Genomic DNA, 22,762 nt, shown 5'->3' with positions numbered 1-22,762 from the left:
AATGAACTCCCAGAAGCCCTTCAAAACAGAGAATAATTCATTACCCACCTTGATTTCCACTTAAAATGTACTTTAACTACACTTCCAACTACAAACCCTAAATCACCCTCATGTTCACAAAAAATCCATCATTTTTTATTTTATTGCACGGCACTGGCATGACATAATCCCTTCCAGAGCGTCTTGGAGTGCTTTACGGATCAATAAATTACTTACCTGCACAGCAGAGGCAATGCGTGCAAGGCCATTGCAGTCATTCCGGCTCGGCGCAGCCCCGGGAAGGTGGGGAGAGGCAGGGAAGGGGTGCTCAGGAGTGGGGTCCAAGTCAGGAATTGGGGTGTTGCGACGGTCTGGGCTGCAGCTTCAAGTGAACCGATGAATGAGGCTCGCCCAGGGAGGGTGGAAGGAGCAGGATGCTTTGCAAGTGATTTGTGACTCTTCTGCAAAGCGCCGCAGCGGGGTGCCAATCCGCTGCTAGGCTCCGGAGAATGGCCTGAAAAAAAAATAAACTGAGGAAGGTGATGGTCTTTATTATGTTCTGCAGGTGCAGGCTGATAACAGCAGCCGATCATTTTTCTTGTACAGCCCTGCCGTAGAGCTTGTAGAAACCCTAGCCCTCCCTGGCAGCTGCATCGCGGCCTCCACTCAGTGGCAGCAGGGGCTGAGCGCTCCCTGCTTGCTCCTCACCCCTTCCCCTTCTCAGCCCCCCTTCTCATCACCTCCCATCCTCTACGTGTGTCCCCTCTTTGGGTCTGGGCCCCTTGTATCTGCTCCTGAGTGTTCATGACGGCAGTGCCAATGCAGCAGGGACAGCTTCATCCCGATTGAATTTCCATTCTCATGGTGGTAGACCTTAGAGACTCTTCAGTAGACTTGTCATCTTCATGCCCAGCTCCTCTTCTTGGTGCTTTTCTGCTTGCAAGGGCGTAACAGAGAGCCTGCACGGCTGCAGGAAGAGCTGCAAGCTATGCGCGTGCTTCGGACGCTCTTGTTGCGCCAGGAGCGACTGCTACCTTTGGGGGAGTTTGAAGGGGGTGGGTGGTGTTTTCTTGGTAGGACACAGAGCTGCTAGGAAGGGTTCATCATGGCTGGGAGGACAGGTTGGGTACTGGAAGTGGGGTGGGGAAGAAGCACCGTCTCACATGCTGTGGAGGTGCTGAGGAGGAGCTGTCTCGAGCCTCCCTATAATGAGTGAATCCCCTCTGGCTACAATTTCTTCCCACTTCAACCCTGTCTTCTCTGCCCCCATCTTTCCCCTGCATGTTCCCATCAAGTCAGATGACACTGATGGGCTACTGCATAGCTCATCAGGGTGGAGGGAGGAAGGAAATTCAGCCTCCTTCACCCACATTTTGAGATTTGAGTTGGAGCAGAACCGGTGGCATTTTCATTTCCCTCTTTGTGTCGTTGCAGTGTCTCCGAAAATCACCGAGATATCTTCTGACATCTCCATCAATGAGGGCGGCAACGTCAGCCTCACCTGCATAGCCACGGGCAGGCCAGATCCAACAATCACCTGGAGACACATCTCGCCCAAAGGTAAGAGCCAAATGTTACCAGAAATATTCTTTGAAATTCTTTGAAAACAACACAGTGCCGTTTGCGAGCGGCTGGGGGGGTGTCATTGACTGGTTCATGTGGCACTTCAGTTGCAAAGAGAAGGTGATTGTGCCCCAAAAAGACGTGACTTAATGCAGGAGTTGATGACTCTGGTGGAGAAACATCCATCTTGGTGGTCTGGGAGAGGAACTTACGGTTTTGCTTGTGTGGAGAACTGACAGGAGGTGCCAGGTTGGGTTGTTGTGCTTCAATGTGCTTGTCCGACCCTATTTTGAAAAGTTTTCAGGGAATTCTTGCACGATGCTTCAAAGGAGGACTGTAAATAGCGCAAATGAGCAGGAAAACACACAAAGCATTAATTGGTGGCCTTGTTAATTGGTAAGCAAAACCTGAGCAGAACTGTGTGGGTGTGACTGCTGGGAAGCAAATTCCCATACGTGCCTGTTCGGGAGCATGTTATTTTAAAATCGTTTCCCAGTTGCTTTTTGGCATTTGCTTTGCATTTTGCTGCCCTGTTATTCCCAGGTGGCTGCGAGGTTCTCATCAGTGAGCTGGGGGTGAGATCTGGGGGTTCGGGGGGGGGATGAGCTATCTGGCCAAGGGGCAGTGCCTGGCTCTGATCCTCTGATCCCATCTAAGTGCTTCAGTTCAACCTCAATCATTTTTCCCCCGAGGTTTTACCAACGTGGGCTGTTGTCCCAGACAACTGCCTCAAGTTGTCCTCGGGGATGCCCCGGCCAGGCTGTCCGGCAGCCGAAGGAGACGACGCAGCGGCGGCAGTGATGGATGGCGCCACGTCTGCTCTCTCTGTTCAGCTGCCTGACGATGGCTGCGGTGTCTCGGTGCAGCTCCATTGATTTTTTGCTATTTGTCTGCACTGTAGCAAACTGCTGGGCCAGATCCATCACTCTCCATAGCCCAGGCAGAGACCAAGCTGAGTTGGCAGCATCTCAGGCCCTTCCCTTGACAGGACCCTCTGTAAAAACCATTCCCTCCCAGTTCCACGTGTTGGCTTATCCTCCTTAGGTGGTCGTGCCTCCGAGACGGTGGCCTTTGGCCGGGGTCTGTGCGTGGATGAATGATGAAATGCAGGGCGCAGATCTGTGTGCTCCTCTCCAGCCCCGAGCGTCTATCCGTGGCATCAAAGTTGCTGTCACTGTATCTGTCACCATCAGGTGGCATTTGTGGTTGTGGCAGTCCACGTGCTCCCACCTTGAAGCCTTTAATTCTTTCTCCTCTCCCCTTGTCTACCTTGACCATACGTTTTTGTCTCTCTCGACCTCCTCAACTGCCTGTTTTCCACGTGCATCTTGTTTTCCCCGCAGCCCCACTCTCCTCCCCGCATTCCCTCCTGCTTCCCCAGGACCCTCCTCTCCCACTCCCGTGCCCCTCGCTGCCTTCTCCCGCGTGCCATCCATCCTCCCCTAACCAGGCTCCCGGCTTACGATGCCTCTGTCTTTTGCGAGAGCTATTTTCTGTGTTTGCTGCCATCCAGCAGGTTTCTTTCCCCAGGGAATCTTTACCTGCGCTTGAACCAGATGTTTCCATTTTACTTAGGACTTAGCTGCTATGGAAACTGAGGATGCACCAGGAGAGGAAGAGTGAGCTAATCAGAAATTACCTGTGGCGCTGTGTAATTTGCAGCAGCAGCTCTTACCTGATTTTGGCCATGATTAGGCATTCTGCTTTCAAAACTCAAAGGGAACAAATGATCACAGAGATTTACTTGAGTCTGGCCTCCTGCTGATGGAGGGTGCTGAGCCCAGAGGTGGCCTGAGACAAGTTTGGTGGCTGCCGGTCTCCATAGGCAGCTCCTCCATTTCTCTCTCTGGGTCTGCCAAGCCACCAAGGGGGACTTTTACTCCTCCATTTTGCAGTCAGTGCACAAAGGAGAGACGAGGATTGGAAGCACGGGAACTGAAATAAGAGCCAGGGCAGGCGCACAGAGGTTGTAGAGCAGATGCCGAGAGGGTAACCCTCTCCCTGGTAGGATATACTCTAATTCGGAGAGCCAGGAGCGAGCAGGGACCCCAATCTAGCTGCCAGCCCCTCTCTCAGTTGGAGGTCTGCCTTGCTGCTCATCCCCGGGGAAGACTCGAGCGAGCTGCCTCCTGTTCCTTCTCGCCGTCTTTCTCCGTCTCGCTTGGAGTGGTGGAGAGAAGGGACCAGGGAGAATTGGTTAAGGGAAAGCTGGTGCATAATTTAAGGGTTTGCATAGCGGATGGGTAAGCGGCTCTCACCGATGTCGCTGGGGAGAGGCTTTGATAGTGCTGTCTGTGCCAGGCACGGACGGACCGGTAGCTGAAGGAGCCGGTCCCCATGCTTATGCTGGCGAGTGCTCCTCTGTGCAAAGGCACTTCACGGGCTTTATTATTTTCTTGGCAGCTGTAAGTCTACTGCGCGGCTCTCGGTGGGAAACGGAGCAAATAAGAGTGTTTGCTCACCGGGGGAGCACACGGTCAGGTCCTTCAGAGGGTTTACAAAGAGCAGCCCAGCTCCCCGGTGACTGATCTCACTTGAGACCCTTTTCCAGCCTCTCCCAACTCCCTTGACCTCTTGTCTGTTTTCTTCGCCTGCGCGTTGCTCTGGTCCAGTGCAGAATGTGTTTAGCAGCTTGGTCTGGTAAGCTCCCTTGAATTTTCATGTCTGCAGTTGTTGCCACGTTATGGAAGCTGTTAAGCCTGTTTTTGAGGCTCTGTTTGGTTTGGGGGCTGGAAGAGTTCTCCGCAGCCGAGAGGAGGAGAGTATTTTTGCTGTATAACTCAAGACCTGAGTGAACCTGAGCAAGGGAGTTAGTGAATCGCACGAGTACTGGCCTTGTTGGTGCCTCCATCACGGCTCAGAGCCTTTCACGGTGGCTGGCCCTACCTGTGCCCATCCTCATCCTCCTGCCATAAGCAAAAGCTGGATGATGGTTCTAGAGAAGGGTTTTGTGAACCTGTGGCCAGTCCACGCAAGATGTGCTACAGCCTATCTTCTGTCCCTCTGCCTCACCCCTCTCTGTGCTTTCTTATTTCTTCTCCTGGTCATGCTGTACTAGCCCATGGCACCTCCTGTTAGTGCAGCTGAACAGTTTGAGGAAGGGAAGGAAGCTGAACAAGAAGGGGAGCTGGTGTAGTCACAGCTTCTTCTGCCTTGGTGGAGGAGGCTTAACTGCTTTGGGGCTCTGCCCTGGGCTCGGATGCTCCAGCTAGCAGCGCGACTGCCACCAGAGCTGCCAGGCACCGGGGTTCAAAACGCAGCTCACCAAAACCACGCTGGGAAGCCAAGTTCTGGCACGCAATGGGGTGGCTCCATCCCCCCTTGGCACCCTTGCGGGACCAAGACCATGAGGATGGCACTCAAGAGAGGCATCCTCAGCAGGGCGGAGGGGAGGGCAAAGAGGGAGAGGAGGATTTAGATAACCATGGTCTGGGTATAACATCCAGCACGAAGGCAGCAGCATCTTTCCAGAGGAGATGGAGGTTGTGCAGAGAACTTGGACACTAGGGTCTGAAAGGTGGTGATGTGTGTGTCCATGCACATTTGTGTTTGCACCCATAGGTGCCAAGCATCTCTTTGTTTCCAAGGCTTTGGGGATATTACAGTCCCCAGCCTCGTGGTGCTGATGCTATCTGCAGAGAGGTCTTCTAGTTAATAGTCTGGTTTTGGTCACTCAGGTGTTTCCATAGTTACTGGGCTTTTTATTTATTTTTTGGGGTAACTTTGATGTTGTCATGGTGATGGCCATGTTGTCAGGCCGGTTTTCATCTCTCGGTGGATGAAGGCTGGGATTTCTCAGCTAGGAAAAAGTGCGGCATCCCGAGCTGCTGGGCACAGGGTGATGCCCAAGCGTGCAGAGCTGCTCGCTAGCAGAGCGAGCGGCACCGTGTGCAGCTAACCGGGGGATACTTATCCACGTTGCAGACATGAGACTCGTCACGCCTCCTGTTAAGCTTGGGAAAAATGCTGAGGAATTGAAGTGAGGGCTCTCCCAGGAGGCACAAGGACTCGGCAGCCCCTGTCCCAGGAGGAGCACGTGTGGCTTAGCAGTAATAACGAGGGCTCTGTGGTCAGACAGCAGGTGTGGTTATCCTGCCGTGACAGGGCCAGGGGCACAAGGAAAGGGTGTAAAAACTAGGTGTGTGCACGTGGATACCTTTGCTGGCACATCTGCCTGGCCAGCACTGGTCTGCCACACGCAGACGTCCTGAGCCAGAGCCTGCATCCAAGTCGTCATCCTTAACGACCCTTGATGGACTTTTCTGCCATGGTTTTGTCTAATTGCTTTTTGAATATTGCTGTAGATGATGGATTCTGGTGTAAGGCTTAAGACAGTGGCTGCCAGGGTAGGAAACATTATGGTTTGGCTTGATGGTATATTTACTCATAAGAGGCCTGATTGAGAGGTCTTTATAGTGGGAATCCCTCATTAATCTCAGGATTAGGCTGGGTGCTGAAAGCTACATCCCATGTGGAGCCGGAGTCCTGAGCTGAGTCTGAGCTGTGATTTGTGGGGTAGGTGCTGTCTCGGTGTTTTGCAAGGCAGAGGCATGAGACGGGGAGATGCTCAGAGGGTCCCGACGTTGCCACATCCCGGATATCCTCAGCGATCGGTCCGTTTAACCCCCGTGGCCCTCTGCGTCCTCCCTGGAAGAGGTATAATAGCAGTCCCTTGTCTCGCAGGACTGATGGGAGGATAACTACATTCAAGACGTGAGGCGCTCAGACGCGGCAGTAATCACAGCTCGTATATGCACTTAAGATAGATGAGACACTGTGGCCTAATGTGGCAGAGGTCTCATGAGATCATCTGTCTATACATCAGCAGCAAACCAGTGAAGGGACTCTGGGAGAGTCTGGTATATTTGGATATATTGATTCTCTCTGGCTCTTGGCGGGGCTTAAAACAAGAGGAGAAGCAACTGCAAAAAAAAATCCAGCTTGAAGAGTTGCTTGTCCCTGGGAAGGGGACACGTCCTTCCTTCTCAGAGGTTTGTCCATTAAGCATCTCGCTTGTTGTCTTCATCATTCCAGGATCCTCTGTGGACGGGGGGTATATGTAGGTCAGACATTAGATTTGAAGCCTGTCGGGGAGGCACAGAGAGAAGGAGGATCCACTTGGGTGGGAAAATCTCTGCCTGCTTCTGTGCTGCCCTGTCCCTCGTGGTGATCAGCTCAGTGTCCTGCGAGATAGCTCACTTAAACCCTGCCTCGTTATCTAATTAACTTAAAACCAGAGAGCTGTGCTCTCTGCTCGTCCTTCTAACAAGGAAATCTCTCCCAGAGAGCGTGGATGGTTTGTGTAAGGCTGCTTCTGTGTCCATCCTGGGTCTTGTGTTTCTGCACTGTCTCTTGCCTCCTTTTGAGGTGGTGTGTGAACCAACAGAAGTGATGTCTCAAAGAAGGGACGTGAGTCCTTCTACGGTGGCTGTATGATGGAGCACAGAACCAGCCCTGAGCTGCAGCCTTGGGTTGGCTTGGCCACCATGCCGTAGGTGATGTCCCACCTCACCTTGTTGCATGCGTCCCCCCGATCTCGTGGTGGACGGGTGTCTCACAGAGGCTCATCCAACTCATTCAGTGGCTGAGCACCTCGTCCTCCTTCCAAGAGGCAGTTGCAGGCCTGGGCTCCAGATAAATTAACTGAAGCATTTCAACCGGCTCCAATCCTGTCGGCAGCTCAACCGTCCCCTTGTTTACTGTTGAAATAATTACTGCTTTGCCATAATATTAGCTCTGAGCCGTGACTCCATTACCATTATCGCCGGAATATTACCCATTTATTATCTCCCAGCAACCCTGGAAGATGAACACTAGGCTTCAGAGACCAATTGTTTTACAACAGACAGGATCTTGGTGTGCATTGTTTAATGAGGTAAACTACATTATAGCCGGCATTAATTTGGCTGCGGTGCACTCCACTAAATCATTGTTAACCTGTAAATCTGCCACCGGTTTTGATGCCCGCTTAATCAGCGCACGCCGGACAGGTCGGCCAGGAAAAGGGTCACTGGTGGCCTGGCTCCATTTGCATCATGTGGGGTGCAAATAAATAGGTTGGAGAAGCAGAACTTTGAGATGGATGCTGGTTTTGTGCATGGTCATGTGAAGGAGAAGCTGGCAGCTGGCATTGCCAGGGGTTGCTTGGAAAGCCTGTGGACATGTGCCGTGACCAGCTGGGAGCAGGGTGAATATTTAGCCCCTTGAGTGCCAACAGCTTTCCCATCGGCTCCCATGGGAGCAGGATCTGGCTCAAAAGGAGCCAGGATCTGTTGGCGTTGCTTCGTGGGCTCCAGGGTCTGCTTTCCTCAAGGAATGACTTCAACACGGTTAGTGTCCATGTGCTAAGTGCTTGGCTGTGGGTAGCTCCTTTTAGCATTTCCTTTCCACCGATGTGCCCTGGTTCCTCCTGCTTTTTCTAAGCAATGGGAGATTATGTACTTGTACATGTATATATATAAAAGTAATATTTTTGATTCCCCACATGGTGGAAATGAACTCTCTGAGCTGATTTGTTTGCATACTTGGCATAGGCTGCCTTTAAAATATGCATCTCGGTACAAAAATAACAAGACCCCTACCAGCTACAAATGAGGCAATGTCTTTCCCTTAAGAAAAGGGAAAAAAAGAAAAAAAACCTCTCGGCTTCAGCATATTCCCTAAACATAGCTTTGCAATGTCACGCTTTCCCTCCTTGCCAGAGGCAGAGCGTGCTCAACTCTTTATGGCAGCCTGGGGAGGTGGGTGGGCCAGTCGCTCCCATCTTCTACCCTTGGGGGGCAGAAGCAGGCAGCTCTGCCTGCACCCCCAAGTTTTACCCTTCAGCTCATCCCGTCAGTCTCCAGCTACCTTGCCCGCAAAGGCAAGACCCGCTGCAGTGTTGCAAAAGGCCCCGGTCTGTGCCGCTGCCGTGCCCGGTGCGAGGCAGCTGGCGCCCCCGTACAAAGCCATATTAATAAAAATATCAGAGATTTCTTTTTCTCGCTCCTGAGCCGACCCATTTGCATGACAATCTTGTCAGCCCTGCATGCGCGAAGCGGCGGCGGGACCGGCTTAGGGCAGCAGGGAAGTTTCTATTCACTCCCATTGCTCGGGATAACGCCCTCGCCACCCCCCACCCGAGCATCCCACGCTTGGGTTTTGTGCAGAGACGGCGATTTTCACGCCACCGGCAGCATTGCCCGTGCCAGCATCCTTTCTCCATCCCCAGCAGCACCTCGGCTAACTGCAGGAAGAAGCGTTAGTTATTTCTTTGGCGTGGTGGGACGAGGCGGACAAAACCCAACACGCTGCCGGTGTCAGCTTGCTGGATTTTCTGTCTCTTCTTCAGCGCTGAGCACGGCTCCCTCCTTCCCTGGTAAATGCGTGGCTTTGTGTCGGTGGCTCGCTCCCTGCCTGGGACTCGCCTCTCATTCAGCTGGTGTGGGGAAGAGCAAGGGACAGGAGTGTGTGAGATTCGAGAGATCTCCACACAAATTAAAACCTTTTATCAGCCCCTAATAGCTGTGCAAACTAATTATGTTTGGGGCCAAACTTTGCCAGCGACTCCCCCGAGGTATTATTATAAAAATCTGAGCTGTGGAAACGCGTCCCCATTCTGTCAACACCGGGTCGCTTCAGCTATAGAAAACTCAGCTCCGGCTCATTTTAGCTCCCGTGATGTGCTTTGCATAAGCCGCCGCAGTTGTTTTTTGGGAGGAGAGAGCCCGCCTGGGCTGCCACACATGTGGCCCAGGTCTGCTGAGCCAAGGGCAGGGCTGGCTGTGGGCGAGTAGCACCGAAATATTTGTTTGTCCAAGTTCTGCTAGCCTGGCTCAGTGTGCTGCTGCTCTCCCACAGCCATCAGCATGGCCTCGGGGCTGTGGGTGCACAAGTGGATGTACCTCCATCCCCAGAGGGATGGGACGTCATGATGAGGAGTGGGAAGGATGCCCAGAGAGGTGCTGGAGATGCTCAAACCCCAGCAGACGGGTGAGGGGAATGAGCAGCCCAGGGAGAAAGCGCAGCTCTGCTGCGAGGCTGCACGTGGGTGGTTTTCTGGTGGTGTTGGAGCTGATTTCCCCAAAAATTTGTGCCTTTCTTTTTCCCAGCATCACCATTTTCTCCCTTCCTTCCCTTGTAACATCTGCTCCACTTGCTGAGCTTGCACAGGGCAGGGCACTGAGGCCAAAGACATCCGTTGCGTTCCCTGGCCTGCTCTGTCCATTGGTGGAGACAGCACGTGGAAATACTTTGAGCCAAACTCCTGCCCTTGGGGTGTTTACCCCAGTGGGAAGGAGGTTTTTGCCCCCGCCACCATTCCTCGGCTGTCCTTGCTCTCTTCCTCAGCACAGATTGCCAGCTAATGGGGTGGAGCTAGCGCAAGCGCTCTCTATTAATGGAGCAGAATATAAACAGAATAAAGCCTTCATTTCCCGGGCTGTGATTTCATTATTAATATACTTTACAGTTCACAGGTTGTTCATTTGCTTCCATGTTTTCTCAGCTGGTGTAATCTGCAGCGCAGAGTGAGAAGAGTCATAAAATTTCCATTTCCAGTTGAATGTGCGTCCAATTCGCCGTGAAATGTTTCTCTCTGTCGTGAATATTAAGTGCCCGAGGAGTTGGTATCCGCAGGATTAGGCAGGGCAGGTTGCCAGCCCCTCTCCGCGTCCCAGGGGTGCGGGAGAGACGTGGGTGCAGAGAAGGAAAGGTGACAAGGCGAGGTCTAGGGACGGAGGGAAGGACCACATGGCAGAGAGAGGAAGAGGCAAAAGGGGAGGAGAGAGGGAAACTGTGCAAAATATTCTGGAGCGAAAGGGAGAAAAGTTGGAGCGTGGCAAAGAGACTGGCTGTAAGGAGGGACGTGGTGGGTGAAGGATGCTCCAATGGAACAGACCTGTGCTCCACCTCCTTGTTTCCCTGTCCCATGGCCTTGATACTTGGCAGGAAAGATGTTGTACTAGTGTCTGCTCAGGCTTGTAAATCAGTTGTTGGTGTCTGTGCTTGGCCAGTGCCGCAGGCTTCGGGGCTGTGCCCTTCCCCTAGCCTGAACATGGGTAGAAAAGAGAGTTTTTTTGTCTCTGGTGAGGCGGAGAAATGCTGCTGCGCTGGTGTGGGCAAGGAGCTGAAACGTGCTCGTGAGCTGGAGCTGCTCAGCTGCCCCAGACCAAGCTAAAGAACAGCAGTGAATAGCCCTGGTGTTGCAGGCACCGTTGCACATGCAGAAAAAGGGCTTGTCACGTGAATTGGGGGGAAAAAAAATAATCATGGTCTGCTCGTGGTTACATGGCCGGCAGGAGAAGTGGGGAGATTTGTTGTGTATTTAGTGTATTCTTTAATGTTTGTAGCAAATTGAGTGGTCGCTCTGGGGCAGGGCAGCAGGAATTTGGGTAGCTGGGGTAGGTGGGTCTGCCCCAAGGCTGGGCAGGCAGCTGGGGCCAGCGGTGCCATGGAGGGGTGCCCACAGCTGCAGTGCTCAGGCAGTGGGCACATCTGGCAGCACATCTGGCACGGTGCGGCAGCTGGAGGTGGTGAGGGATGTGTGCCCCGGCTACCCCTCCCCGGCCTCACGAGAGCGGTGTGTGATGTGGTGTCGCTGCCGGGGGAAGGGGACAAAAAGCCAAATCCAGGTGATCTGCCCAGGCTGTGGGGGTAATTCAGGTGCTGCCCAGAGCTGATGGCATCGTTTCCTGCCGACTGTTTGTTGAAATGACTTCTGCCACAGCATTCCTCACTAGAGGGGAAAAAGAATGCCTCTTCCTTTCCCATCTTCTCTTGGTCGAGTCAAGATAATAATAGTCTTTTTCTGATCCCCTGAACTTTCCCATCTGCTTGGTAAAACAATGGCAATTCTTTTTCCTCCTGGTCGGTCTCTCTGTCTTCCTCTCTTTTATTTTTATCCTCCTACAGTATAATTTAAAGCCAGAGCAATGCCGTAGCCCATGGGTTTTTCCCCTTCCTGTGATACACTGCTGTTTAAAATGGCTTTTCCCTGGCAGAGCAATGCCTCTCACTGCCCTCCCAGTGCCCCTAGAGGGGCTGATACCTTCACAGGAGGCCTGGAGAGGAGACGATGGGCGCAAGCGAGGGGGCTCAGCCCGCTCTCTGCTCCCCTTGTTCCCAGTCCATGCCAGTGTCACTTGTCCCTGCAATGCCTGGCACAGTCCCCTGCTCCCTGTCTCTCCTCCCTGGGCTGACAGCATCCTTGCCAGCCCCCCACAGCCTCCTGTGCCCCCCAGCCACGCCGAGCCCGTCCGTCTCACCACCCATGCATTTCCCTGGCTTCTCTCAGTAAGCCGCAATATTGCGAATGATTCTCCAGAAATGGAGACATCAGTGCCATAAAACACGAGGGACAGAGCAAGGCCACTGGGCTGGAAAATAGCGTGTCTGAAAAAATAAAGACGGGCTAAAGATGATGGAGAGGCAACAGTGAGCTTCACCCTGCCACGATTCAGGTGGCTCCGGGGGGTGAAGAGGGGTCAGGAGGTCCCAGGGGAAGGAAAATATCCCCCGTTTGCAGAAAACCACAGCAGTGATGGTGTCCGGGAGCCGCATGCAGGGATACACAGGGAGAAGGGAAAGTTTCCCAGATCCCTGTGACTTCTTGCCAGCACTGGGGATGGATTTAGCCAGCACTTGATGCTTATTTTTTCACTCTTAATGCCATTATGCCACTTGCTTCCCATCCTAGGGATATTTTCTTAATGCGGCTGAAATACAGCTTAACTGAGGTTACAGGCATTTAACGCTTTGGATTGCAATTGCTTCTTAAGAGCTTGTCCTACGGAGAAAGCCTTTGGGTTTAAATTTGCAGCCAGAGGGACCCTACGGTCCTGGCTGCCAGCAGCTGGTTTTCAGACAAATCCAGAGGAAAGCGGGACGCCTCGGGTTTGGCAGGGGACGGGGATGCTCTCACCGGCAGAGCAATGCCGGTAGCACACAGGGGTGTGTGGTTGGGATGGGTTATGGTGGATCTCCCAGTTGGGGAGCCCCGTGACAATTTTTTCAGGTGCTTTGCGAGGCTCCTGCAAGTAGCAGGCAGGAGCATCTCATTTCTTGGCGTTATCCTGAGCCGCCTCTCTCCTCGTCAAGCCTTGTGCACCGCAGCTTCTCGTAGAGACGGCGAGAAAGCTGCCAGAAATGGGACGGGCTCCAGGAAAGCCAAGTTGCAACAGGATTTAATCGAGGAGCAGCGCTCCCGCAAACAGGATGCGTGTGTTTGTCTGAGTGATTTTCTCTGGCAGCATCTGTCACTCTCCAACATTTTGGTATCATTGCAGCAAATTATTTAAACACTACCCACTGTACCCCATCTGTCAGGCAGCCCCTCCACACGTATGGGGCCCTACCTTGCTGCCTCTCCAAAGGAACTCACCGGCAGAGGCTGAGCGCCAAACAACAGGACAAATTAAATCAAAAGCACAGCTTCGGCACCCAGGGGGAAAATGCACATCAGCTTTGACTTATTGCATGGCGCACGCTTACAAGAGAGAAGCAGCGGCTTTTGTCACTGCAAGGGGCCGTGAAAAATGAATTAGGGCCGCTGCTGGGAGAGGGCACGCAGGAGAATCTTTCATTCTGGCGACGCTGTCCTCTCTCACCTTGCAAGCGGCAACAGGGAAAAAATCGCGGGGAGGAAGAAAAAGTAAAGGAAGAAAGGAGAGAGGGCTTCTTGTTGGGCGGCTCGTTAGGGTCTGGCTCTTAGGCTGCGGGAGGAGGTGTCCCAAGAGCAGCGTCAGTGCTTGAGCGGGAGCGTGGAGCTGCTGGGAGCTGCTCTCTCATCAGTAACTCTCCGGAGAGGGCTTGGCTCTGTGGGAGCCTCGATACTTGGTTTTCATGTGCCTTTTGCCCGCGTTCCTGCAAGGAGGCAGAAAAGCTGTGTGGGAAGTGGCTCAGTGCCGGTCGCAGCCTCTGCCAAACCTTTCCTTTAAGAGCATCTGTCCCTCCCGTGGTGCCACCACGAGGGCCACTGCCTCCCCCTCAGAGCAGGTGGACCCCAGGGGCTGGGGAGGAAGCTGTCTGGTTCCGTGCTTGTGAATAATGCATGGCTATTATTAAGAAAAGCAGCCCTCTAATGAGCCCTACACCCATCTTTGCTACAGATCTGGCACCACTTAGATGCTTTGTGAACTGCAACCATTGCTAATTTGCTCTAAGGGGGTGGCACGTGCTGTCTGAACCTTTTCCTGGGGCTCGGGGTCCTTAGCCGTAGCCCAGGAGGAGGCAGGGGCTGGGAGAAGCCGAGGATGGCTGCTGCCGGTTTGCCGAGCCCTGAGCTGCCTGCGAGCGAGCCCGGCTCTCCCTTGCACCGAAATAAAAGGGCTCATTCTTTATCGACTCGTTTGCTCCTGAGTTAGAGCCTCGTTCAAGGGTGGTTGGTCCCCGAGTTGTTTTGTTTTGTTTCTTTAAATATTAATTTCCATAATCCTTTTATTTCCCAAGGAACTACTTCTTGCAAACAAAAGGTTTAATGCTCCTCTTTTATTCCCGGTAACAAATAAGTTGTCTGAGGCGTGCAAACATCCCGGCAGCAGCGAGCTGTGCGTGTGCAGCAGCCGCCTGATGGTGATGAACCGCATTTAAGGACAACTCACAGTGCGTAAGGGATGGGGGAAAAGCATCCCCGAGGGAATCACGGGTACTGTGGCAGCATCTCCCCTGAGATGCTCGTCTGGAGAGGGAGGGCAGCGAGCCTGGCCGGCACTGGGAAGCCCCCGTGTAGCCCGGGATTCCGATCTTTTGCGTGGAGGCGTCTCTGACATGCCTTTTGGAGATGGAAGATTTGAGAGCCGAAGGCCGGGAAGCACAATAGAAGATAGACTGCTTGTATCTCATTGTCTGGAGAATAGATGGGCTGCGGGCTCCTGGAGAATAGGAGCTGCCACTCAGGTGGCTTTAATAGAACAGGCGGCAGATAGATTTCAATAAAAGAAATGAGTATAAATATTGTTAGCAGAGAAGAGAGGAAAAGAGAAAAAGATCTTGTTCGACGAGTCACAGTGGGAAACTTTCAAGGACTTTTAAGCTAAAAACTCTTCATAATGGTGCTACAATGGGTGGCTCGACTGACTCGGCTGCACTGCGCAGCACCGGCGAGGTGAGCGGACCGGGCGGGCATCCCCGGCACAGCTTTGTGTGGGAGGTCCGGCCCTGGGTGCAGGGCCCGGCGGCGAGGTGGCCGTGCCAGGAGAGCCCGCTTACATTTTGGCTCCCCGTGCCTTGCTTTGGCTGTCCGTGGTGTGGATGGTGAATATAAGCTGTGAATATAGGCTGAGCAGGCAACGTGGTGATCTCTGCAAGTTGCGTGTCTCGGTGACTAGCAAGATGTGTCGCACATGCTCACTTAGTTAAATACTTAAATAGTTGTAGGACATGTGAGCCTTGACTGTGATCTCAGGGGTGACTGTGGGTGCACTGAGCAAATACAGCCACAAAGGGAGGTCCTGTCTCATATCTAGCTCCGAGCGGCACAAGAAGTTGAAGAAAACGTCTTCCCTGGCAGCAAAGAGCGGAGGTTTGGCAGTTGTGTTCAGAGGGTGCCTGTCAAAATCCCCGTGTCCTGTCCCCATGCTCATGGGCAGCCAGAGATGGGGATTTCAGAAATACTCACCTCTGCTCATGTCAGACCAAAGTCATGCCCAGGAGGGTCCTCCAGCACATCTCAGAGAAATGCGAGGCCCCATCAGCTCCCTGTTACGCCCAAAACTGTTGCAGGGAGAAGAGAATCCACAGTGCTGTGTGGCCGTGCACGAGGAGAGGGTCCTGCAGCCCAGGGTGGGAGGGGACACCGATACCAATGCAGAAGGACTTTATGGCAAGCATGGATCTATCGCTCAGCGTGCACCTGCCGGGGCTGTGTTGGGAGCCCTTGGCACAGCGGTTGGCACTAGCCACCCCTCTTCCTCGCAGCCCATGCCACCACGCATGTGGGCACAGAACAAAACTGCCTGTGAAAGTTCGGCTGAATCCAATTAAATGAAGGGTATGAGCAAGGAAAACAGGATATTTCCCCTCTCCTTGGTGACGCTGGGCACGACTCGTGATGGTCACCACCCCCAGGGCATGAGGATGAGGAGGGACCCCCAGCTGCAGCAGCGGAGGGAGCTACTGCGAAGCTCCCGCAGCCCTGAGTGCTACACAAAAGCCCGGCAGCGAAAGCACCATCCCCTGGGGCTTCGCACAACATCAGGCCACAGAAACATGCTAATTAACATGGAAAAACGTGTAAGAGGAAAGATTTCTCCCTTGTCATTGGGAAACTTCAAAAAGAGAGAGACTTGGCCCTGTGTAAGCACAATGCAGCCTCTGATATGCTGTGTGCCTGTTTCTGGGGTTACAGTCCTTAGTCTAAAGGCTTGTGAAGAGTGAGGAAGAGGAGGTTCGTACCCCGGGCCTGCTGTAGGCTGGTTCTGTAGGTGTGTTTTCTAAAGGGATCACTCCTTAGGGAGGGTCACAGATGGAAATGGGCTGGAGCCTGTGGTACAGGGATGGAGTATTTGTGAGAAGAGGAGAAGAGCATGCCATGCTTGCCTGGGTCGATAGGGTAATCTTAAAAAAAATCATTTTTTTAATGATTGCTCTGGATGATTTCCAGCAGGTTAATTACCCCCAATCTTTCTCCACCGGAGCGTGGCAGCGTTAAGCCGGCACCAAGGAGTTGGAAAGGACGGGTGCGCGGAGGGGAAGCTGCCCTAACTGATGTTGTTCACCTGATCAAAAGAAAAAGGGAAAGGGAATTTTTGAACTGCCTGAACTTTGTTCTGTATGTGTTAGTTGAGCAGCCAGGAGCGCGTAATAGTGATTAATAAGAGGTGAAGCAGGTGCTTCCCCCATCTTTGGCCAGAGCACATGCTGGAGGCAGCCTTGGCTCTTCTTTACCCACATCACCAGGACTGTCCTCCCTGCTCTAAGAGCCCAGGTTTGGGGTGATTCCTCCTCCCACCTCCTTCCCTGCACACCAGGAGCCGAGCTGCCCACGCGACGCTACTAAATCACCTGCCCTGCACTTTTCCGCCTGCTGCCACGGCAGAGGAGAGGTGAAGCAGGTCTCGGGCGCCGGCAATTCGCTCTTATTACCTTTGTGTGTTTTATTTATTTACTATAAACCATTATAGAACGGCCATCACGACCGCATCGGAGTGACGTTTGAAATATATGGCTCTCGGTTTTAGCACGTCACTTGGAGCCGGGAGTCTGCGCGATGTTAATTTTTATTGCCAGAAGTAGCCATAAATTGATAGTTCAGAATCGCTGTAGGGACTGTAATTAACTAGTTACTATTTCACCTCCAAAAGGAGCAATGTTTCACGCTCTTACTTTTACTTATCTGGAATCAGCCGCTGTCAACATCTGCTGAAGCCTGTATAAAGATTTATAGACCTTGGAGGTAAATATTGACTAATGGGCAGCTTGGCTTAATGTTCACCTTGAAGGACAATAAATTGTGCTATTGATTGAAGAGAGATGTCAATATCTGCATTGTTGTAAACATTTTAATAAAATTATCTCCATAAAATATTCTCCTTCTCTGGCCAATCCTGGCTAGTAGGATTGGTGCCCGGCAAACGCAGCAGCACGGTGGAGCGGTCAGGGTAGAGTCTCAGGACCAGCCCTGGGTCTTTGGGCATCTGGAGATCAAACCCATCGCGGGGCAATTGCTGAGGTTGTGCCTTTGGGCTTTAGAGGTGGAAATATTGCAGCCCTAGACGGCTGGGCTGCCTTTGCCTTCCGGAATCAGGGCAATGTGGCTTTTGTCCCCTTGAGGCTGTTTCTCATGGATAATGGTGTCCAGGGTGGGTGCTCGCGATGCCTGCAGACAACACGTAGAGCAGGAAGACTTTGTTAGGGTTGTGATCTTTAGGAGCTAGCACGGTGCACAGAAGCAGGAACGGCAGCCGTGCTGCTTGCCCTGCTCAGGGCACCGCAGCATGCTGGCAGGAGTTGTGGCGAGGCATTAGCAAGCTCTGCAGGACACTGGTGGAGAATGGGCAGTGCTTGGACCTACCTCTCTCCCAGTTCAGTGAAGCTTTTTTAACGGCATCACAGGCAGCGTTCAGGCAGGGAAAGCCGTACGCGGTGTGTCCTAGAGACCTGAACATGGCTGCAATGGCGAGCCAGGGGACAGTGGCACGTAATTAATTTGGGAACATGTGTTCGCTTTCTGGTGAGTTATTATCTTGTCAGAGGCTCAATGGAAGAGAACGGGTAGGAGGAGGCAGAAGGGAGACGAGTTGGGCTGGGAAAATGAGGAGAAGCAAGGGAAGGAGAAAGGCAAGGAGGGAGGAATGTGGCTGCACGAGACGTCTGCTCGTGCCTTGTTGCATCGGCACCGTGCAGGACCCAAGCGCAGCTTCGCTGTCTGTTGGGTCAGCTCCGTGCCAGAGCAGGATCTCACCTCCATGGTTCCCCCGCCTCCGTGATGGCCGAGATCTCCTGCACCGGGGGCCTTGCAACGCTGCTTTGTTGATGACAATCTCTCTAATGTACCCACAGTGGCTTATCTGCACCACGTGAGAGACATCGTTCCGTTATTTATACCTCTGTATTTCGGGCTGTTTGCTGCCATGGTGCTCGCCCGTCTCTGGCGGGAGGCTCCCAAACGCTGCCGAGCTCCCTGGCTCTCTTTGTGTCATGGGCAATATATTGATTATGCATCGAGTCTGTCTTGGCTATTTTGCAGCTCCGGGCTGAGTTTTCCCCTTTGCTCCTTTGTGCTTCCCCTTCCCTGAGGTTTTTTTATGGAGATCTGCAGAGCTGCAGGTCTGGCAGAGCAAGTCCGAAATAGTGCGTGGTGGTCTGCGTGCAGGCTCCTGCTCGGCGAGCGGGTGGATTCAGGCTCTGGTTTTCCAGCTCCCCAGCTTTCACTGGGTTAGTTCGTCATCCTCGGCTGATGAGCCAGGATTACGCTTTTGCCTAGTCTGTGGCTGTTCCATTTCTGGCCAGTATTATATTATTAGTATTAATAATAATAATAATGATGGGTGCTGGCTGTGCTGGTTTTCTAGCTCCTAAGGAGATGAGAGAGCTCTCCCATTAATTCCTGCAATATTTCAGCTCCTAATTGTGCTCAAGCAGAGACAGCCTTGAAAAGTTCCCACCATTAATTCAGGCGGAGCAGGACCAGTACCTCTCTCTGGGGGAGCTCCCAGAGCTGCGGGGCCCTGGGCCAGCCCTGCCCTGAGCATCCCCAAGCTCTGGGTGCTTCCGGAGGCAGGGGCTGGGGCAGTTGGGTGCCCCTTGCATCGCTCTAACTCCCCAGAGGGCCTGATATATGTGAGACTGGTTGGAGGAAGAATCCCCATCCAAAACCTGGGCTGGGGCTTGTCTCGCTCCTAAATGCAGGGAACTGAGATTCACCCAAAGCAGCATCTGTGTCTCCGTGCAACCCAGCATGTGGATAAATGTCTCTCCCGTGCCCCGCCAGCCCCAGGGGACACCAGCAGCCACGGTGACACGGGCACCCTGTTGCTTTCTGTAAAGCAAGGTCTGCACTTGCAGATCGCGTTTGCTTAACCCTGGCCCTGCTCCCTGGGTCCCATCTATTTGTTTTTCCATTTCTGGCAGTCACTAATGAATGAGATTTGTCCAACTATCAACAAGACTTCCATTATAAACAGGCAAAACCGCAGAGGCCAGGGAGCCGAGCGGTTCAGCTGTTACTCTCGGCCCACGCCTTTGCCCCGTGGCTGATGCGGGCGCTGGCGCGATCTGGCAGCGAAGTGGTTTTAGGGACCTGGTTTTCCTGCAAAGTCCCTTATGCAGGAGGGGACGGGGGGACACGGTGGGTGTCCCAGTCATCTGGTACCTCACGGAAGGGATCCCTCATGTCACCTTATTCCTCGAGGGTGCCGTAGCTGACGCTAAGGAAGCAGGATCTGGCCGGAGCCTTTAGCAGGGACGATCTTCCTAACGCTATCGTCATCTGAGCATGAGTAATACCAGATTGTGCTCAGGGCAAAAGCAGGCAGCAGCTCTGGTGCGAAGCATCCTGTTTCCATCCGAGGCAGGCTCTGTGCGTTAGGGGCGATGGGCTGTAGCCAAAATCCCACGGAGGCCAATGCAAAACGAGCCAGACCCCGAAACCCCGAACTGTTTGCGCTCTACCTCTCCGTTGGCCGATGACAGTGGATGTATCTCAGACCAGCACTACGCAGGCACAGAGGAAGCCTTCACCTCTCCATTTCCTGAGCTTTTGCAGGTGGAAAGCTGACCCTTGCGGTTACTTTAATGACGTCTTTTGCTGGGTAATGAAATACACTCCCCAATCAAACCGGGGACGTGTGCTATGGCTCGGCTACGGCGAGAGCTAATTCTTGCCACGTGCGAGCTGGCTCTGGTGCACTTAGGGAAGGGCCTTTGGTTAGTTAGGAAGCAGAGTGTCAGAGTGTTATCTAAGCCTTTGCACAAACTGGAGTCAGATTTGCGCACGGAGCATCTGAAGGCCACCGGCTGTGTCGTTATTTTATCAGCAGGCAGCGCTGTGCTACAGAGAAGCCGATTCTAGGTCAGCCATAAAAGGGATTTTTTTTTTTTTTTTTTTTTCCCCCTCTGCTTTTGCAGCTCACACTGCTGCAGGCCCAGTGGACGTAACGCTGCAATTTTTGTGTCTCCAAAGGATATTGATTTTGGGTAACGCCTTCATATCTTGCCCTTCAGTTGCACTAAGTACTGATGAGCTCAGCAGTTTTGACTGCGAGACAGTCGGGTGGGAATTTCGGCGCGGGGCTGAGGGCGTGGGCGGACGTCAGCAATTCATCACGGTGGGTCACGCGGGAAAACTTGCTTCACCACTTCCCGAAGCTCACACGGTGGTGCGGGGCTGCCTTCCCAATTAAGTCAGCCTGGGATAGTGGGATGCACACACGCATGTGCACGGGGTCCTCGGTTTGGCTGCCGAGCGTGCGAGGGAGCAGCGGATGTGCAAAGTCCCATGCGGAGGTGGCTGCCACAAGGTCTGGTGCAGGCTAGAGCCAAGGTGTGATTTTGTTCTGGCTGAGCTTTTTTGCTCTAGTTTGAGCCGAAAGTAGCATCACCTGGGATTGCAGCAGCAGGATCCCAGCCGCAGGAGCTCGCCGTGTCGAGCTGTGCCGGGGGCGTTACAGAAATCACATCAGTGCTGGCTTGGGGCCCTGCATGCAAACCCCCGCATACACGTGCTTTCCAGACGGCCGCCTTGGCAGGCGGTGGCGTGTGACCACGCTCACTATTTCTGTACCGTGGGAAGAGATGCTATAAAAGCATCAGCCGGTGGGATGCAGACGGTGTGTGCCCCGACGGGAGCCTCCTGCGTGTCTATTTTGCATGCATTTGTTAGGAGCAAGATGCGTACGGTTGACCAGTCAAGCGTGGCGAGCCGTGGCCCACCGGGTCACGCTAGCGCGGAGATGGCAGTAGCCGGGCGGGAAGCGAGGGCGAGCGCGGGATCGCCCGGCTCTGCTGGCCAAGCTCGCTGGGTCCCCCAGGGACTGGGGACCTGCATTCGGCCTCTCTGCCATTGGCACTCACTCCCAGAAACAGCTGTCCAGAGCTAATTTATTTCCTAATGCTGCAGCAATGTTAATTTATAAATTACACTGGTAATTCAAGCTATTATTAATTTCAGATGGTGTAGGGCAAGCCTAATTAAAATATGACACCAATTGCCACACATATGTACCAAGGACTACCGTTTAAAATTTATAGGAATATTAAGTGTGACACTGGTCTCGGAGATGCTTCGCACAGTAATTACAGCATCTCGGCTGCGGGAGAACCGATGGGGAGATGGGGAGACGTAAACGAAAGAAAAGGAGAAGTTGCCCCCATTTAGGGACTGTCAAAAACCCACTGGTGCTGTTTTTTCAGGGGTGAGCAGTGTTTCTTCAGGATGTTTGGCAGACGTGTCTTAATTGCTAGGTTCCTTTATTTAACTCTGCATTTGCTGTAACGCCGCGATCTCCATCAACCTGGAGACTATCACGGCCCAACACCTGCATCTCACTAACCAAGTGCTGTGGGTTTCCAGGAGTGCTTCAAAGCGAAGAGCAGGCTCTTGGAAGGAAGGGGCGTGGGGGGGTGGCGTAAAATGCCAAAGAAAAGGAAAAACTGCACAATACCTCTGCCCAGCTTTGAGCAAAAAAAATGAGGAGGTTTTGTGGGGCAGCCCAGGCAGGGGAGAGGGGGGCGAGCACAGCCCCCCATGAGGACCACACAAATGAGCCTGGAACGGCCAAGGACAAAGCATTTTAGCTAAAGGGAGATGTTGGCACCACAACTAATGGGAATAAACTGGCTGTGAATTAATTGAAGTTGAAAAATTCAATAGGGGTGTCTGTGTAGAGCTGGGTGAGCCCGGCAGTGCCTCCCAGCAAGAGAGAGGGGTAGGATGCACAGATGCTAAGGGAGGATGATTTCAGATCATTCTAGCAGGGTGCAGGTTTCACCAGGACCACTTTGCCCACCCTGTGCCCGTCGGGGATGTTATCTCCGGCAAGCGATGCGCTCAGCGGGCCCCTTTCTGGCAGGGGTTTTCTTGGGGGTGGTGGGGCACAGGCATGTGGGCATGCCAGGGCTGGGAGTGGCAGGGTGGGTGTCCTAGAGCAGTGTGACACAGTTTGCTGTGCCTCCCCGTCACTCACAGCCCTCTCCCTCCACCCCTGCAGCCGTGGGCTTCATCAGCGAGGATGAGTACCTGGAGATCACAGGCATCACGCGGGAGCAGTCAGGCGAGTACGAGTGCAGCGCCTCGAATGACGTGGCAGCGCCCGTCGTCCAGCGAGTCAAAGTCACCGTCAACTGTGAGTAACGTGGGGGGGCTGTTGGGTGGGCCAGGGCCGGAGCGGGTCACCGTGCCACCCCACGAGGGGACGGGACGTTGGCGGTGGAAAGTGGGCCGAACCTATCTTCTGGGCCCCAGAGCTGAAACAGGCGGCGGCAGGAGTTTTCTGAGCAGGTGGTGTTTTGCCCTTTTCCCCCCTTCTTTTCAAGCTCCATTTTTTTTCCACCACCTCCTCCTCAGCTGTCTCCATCAACCTGGGTTTTCCGCCCATGGTGAGATGCTGTGCTGATAACCTCCAGGGAGAGGAGAGAAGTGAGCAGTAAATAGGATTTTTTTTTCCTTTGGAAAAAACACAAGAGAGAAAGAAAGGGCACGAGGAAGAAAGCAGCACCATTTGTGCTCAGAGATGGAGGTGAAGACCCTCCTAAACTCCCCTCTGGCCACCCCTTCAGCTCCATGGGGTTGGCATAGGGGTGTATG

At 53.3% G+C, this 22,762-nt stretch overlaps 1 protein-coding gene across 6 annotated transcripts in view; it reads left to right on the top strand.

Moving 5' to 3' along the window:
- LOC141933683 (protein CEPU-1) overlaps positions 1-22,762 on the top strand; it is a 355,483-nt gene that overhangs the window by 321,953 nt on the left and 10,768 nt on the right. For all 6 annotated transcript variants that reach the window (XM_074848567.1, XM_074848569.1, XM_074848571.1 and 3 more), the window contains 2 exons: positions 1,414-1,539; positions 22,167-22,301. In XM_074848567.1, coding sequence (XP_074704668.1) covers positions 1,414-1,539; positions 22,167-22,301 — 261 coding nt within the window. The remainder of the gene's footprint in view (positions 1-1,413; positions 1,540-22,166; positions 22,302-22,762) is intronic.

This window comes from Strix aluco, chromosome 23, assembly GCF_031877795.1.
Source record: "Strix aluco isolate bStrAlu1 chromosome 23, bStrAlu1.hap1, whole genome shotgun sequence".
Taxonomy (NCBI): Eukaryota; Metazoa; Chordata; class Aves; order Strigiformes; family Strigidae; genus Strix; species Strix aluco.
The sequence above is the reverse complement of the archived record's forward strand: the minus strand, read 5'-3'. Positions and strand labels throughout refer to the sequence as shown.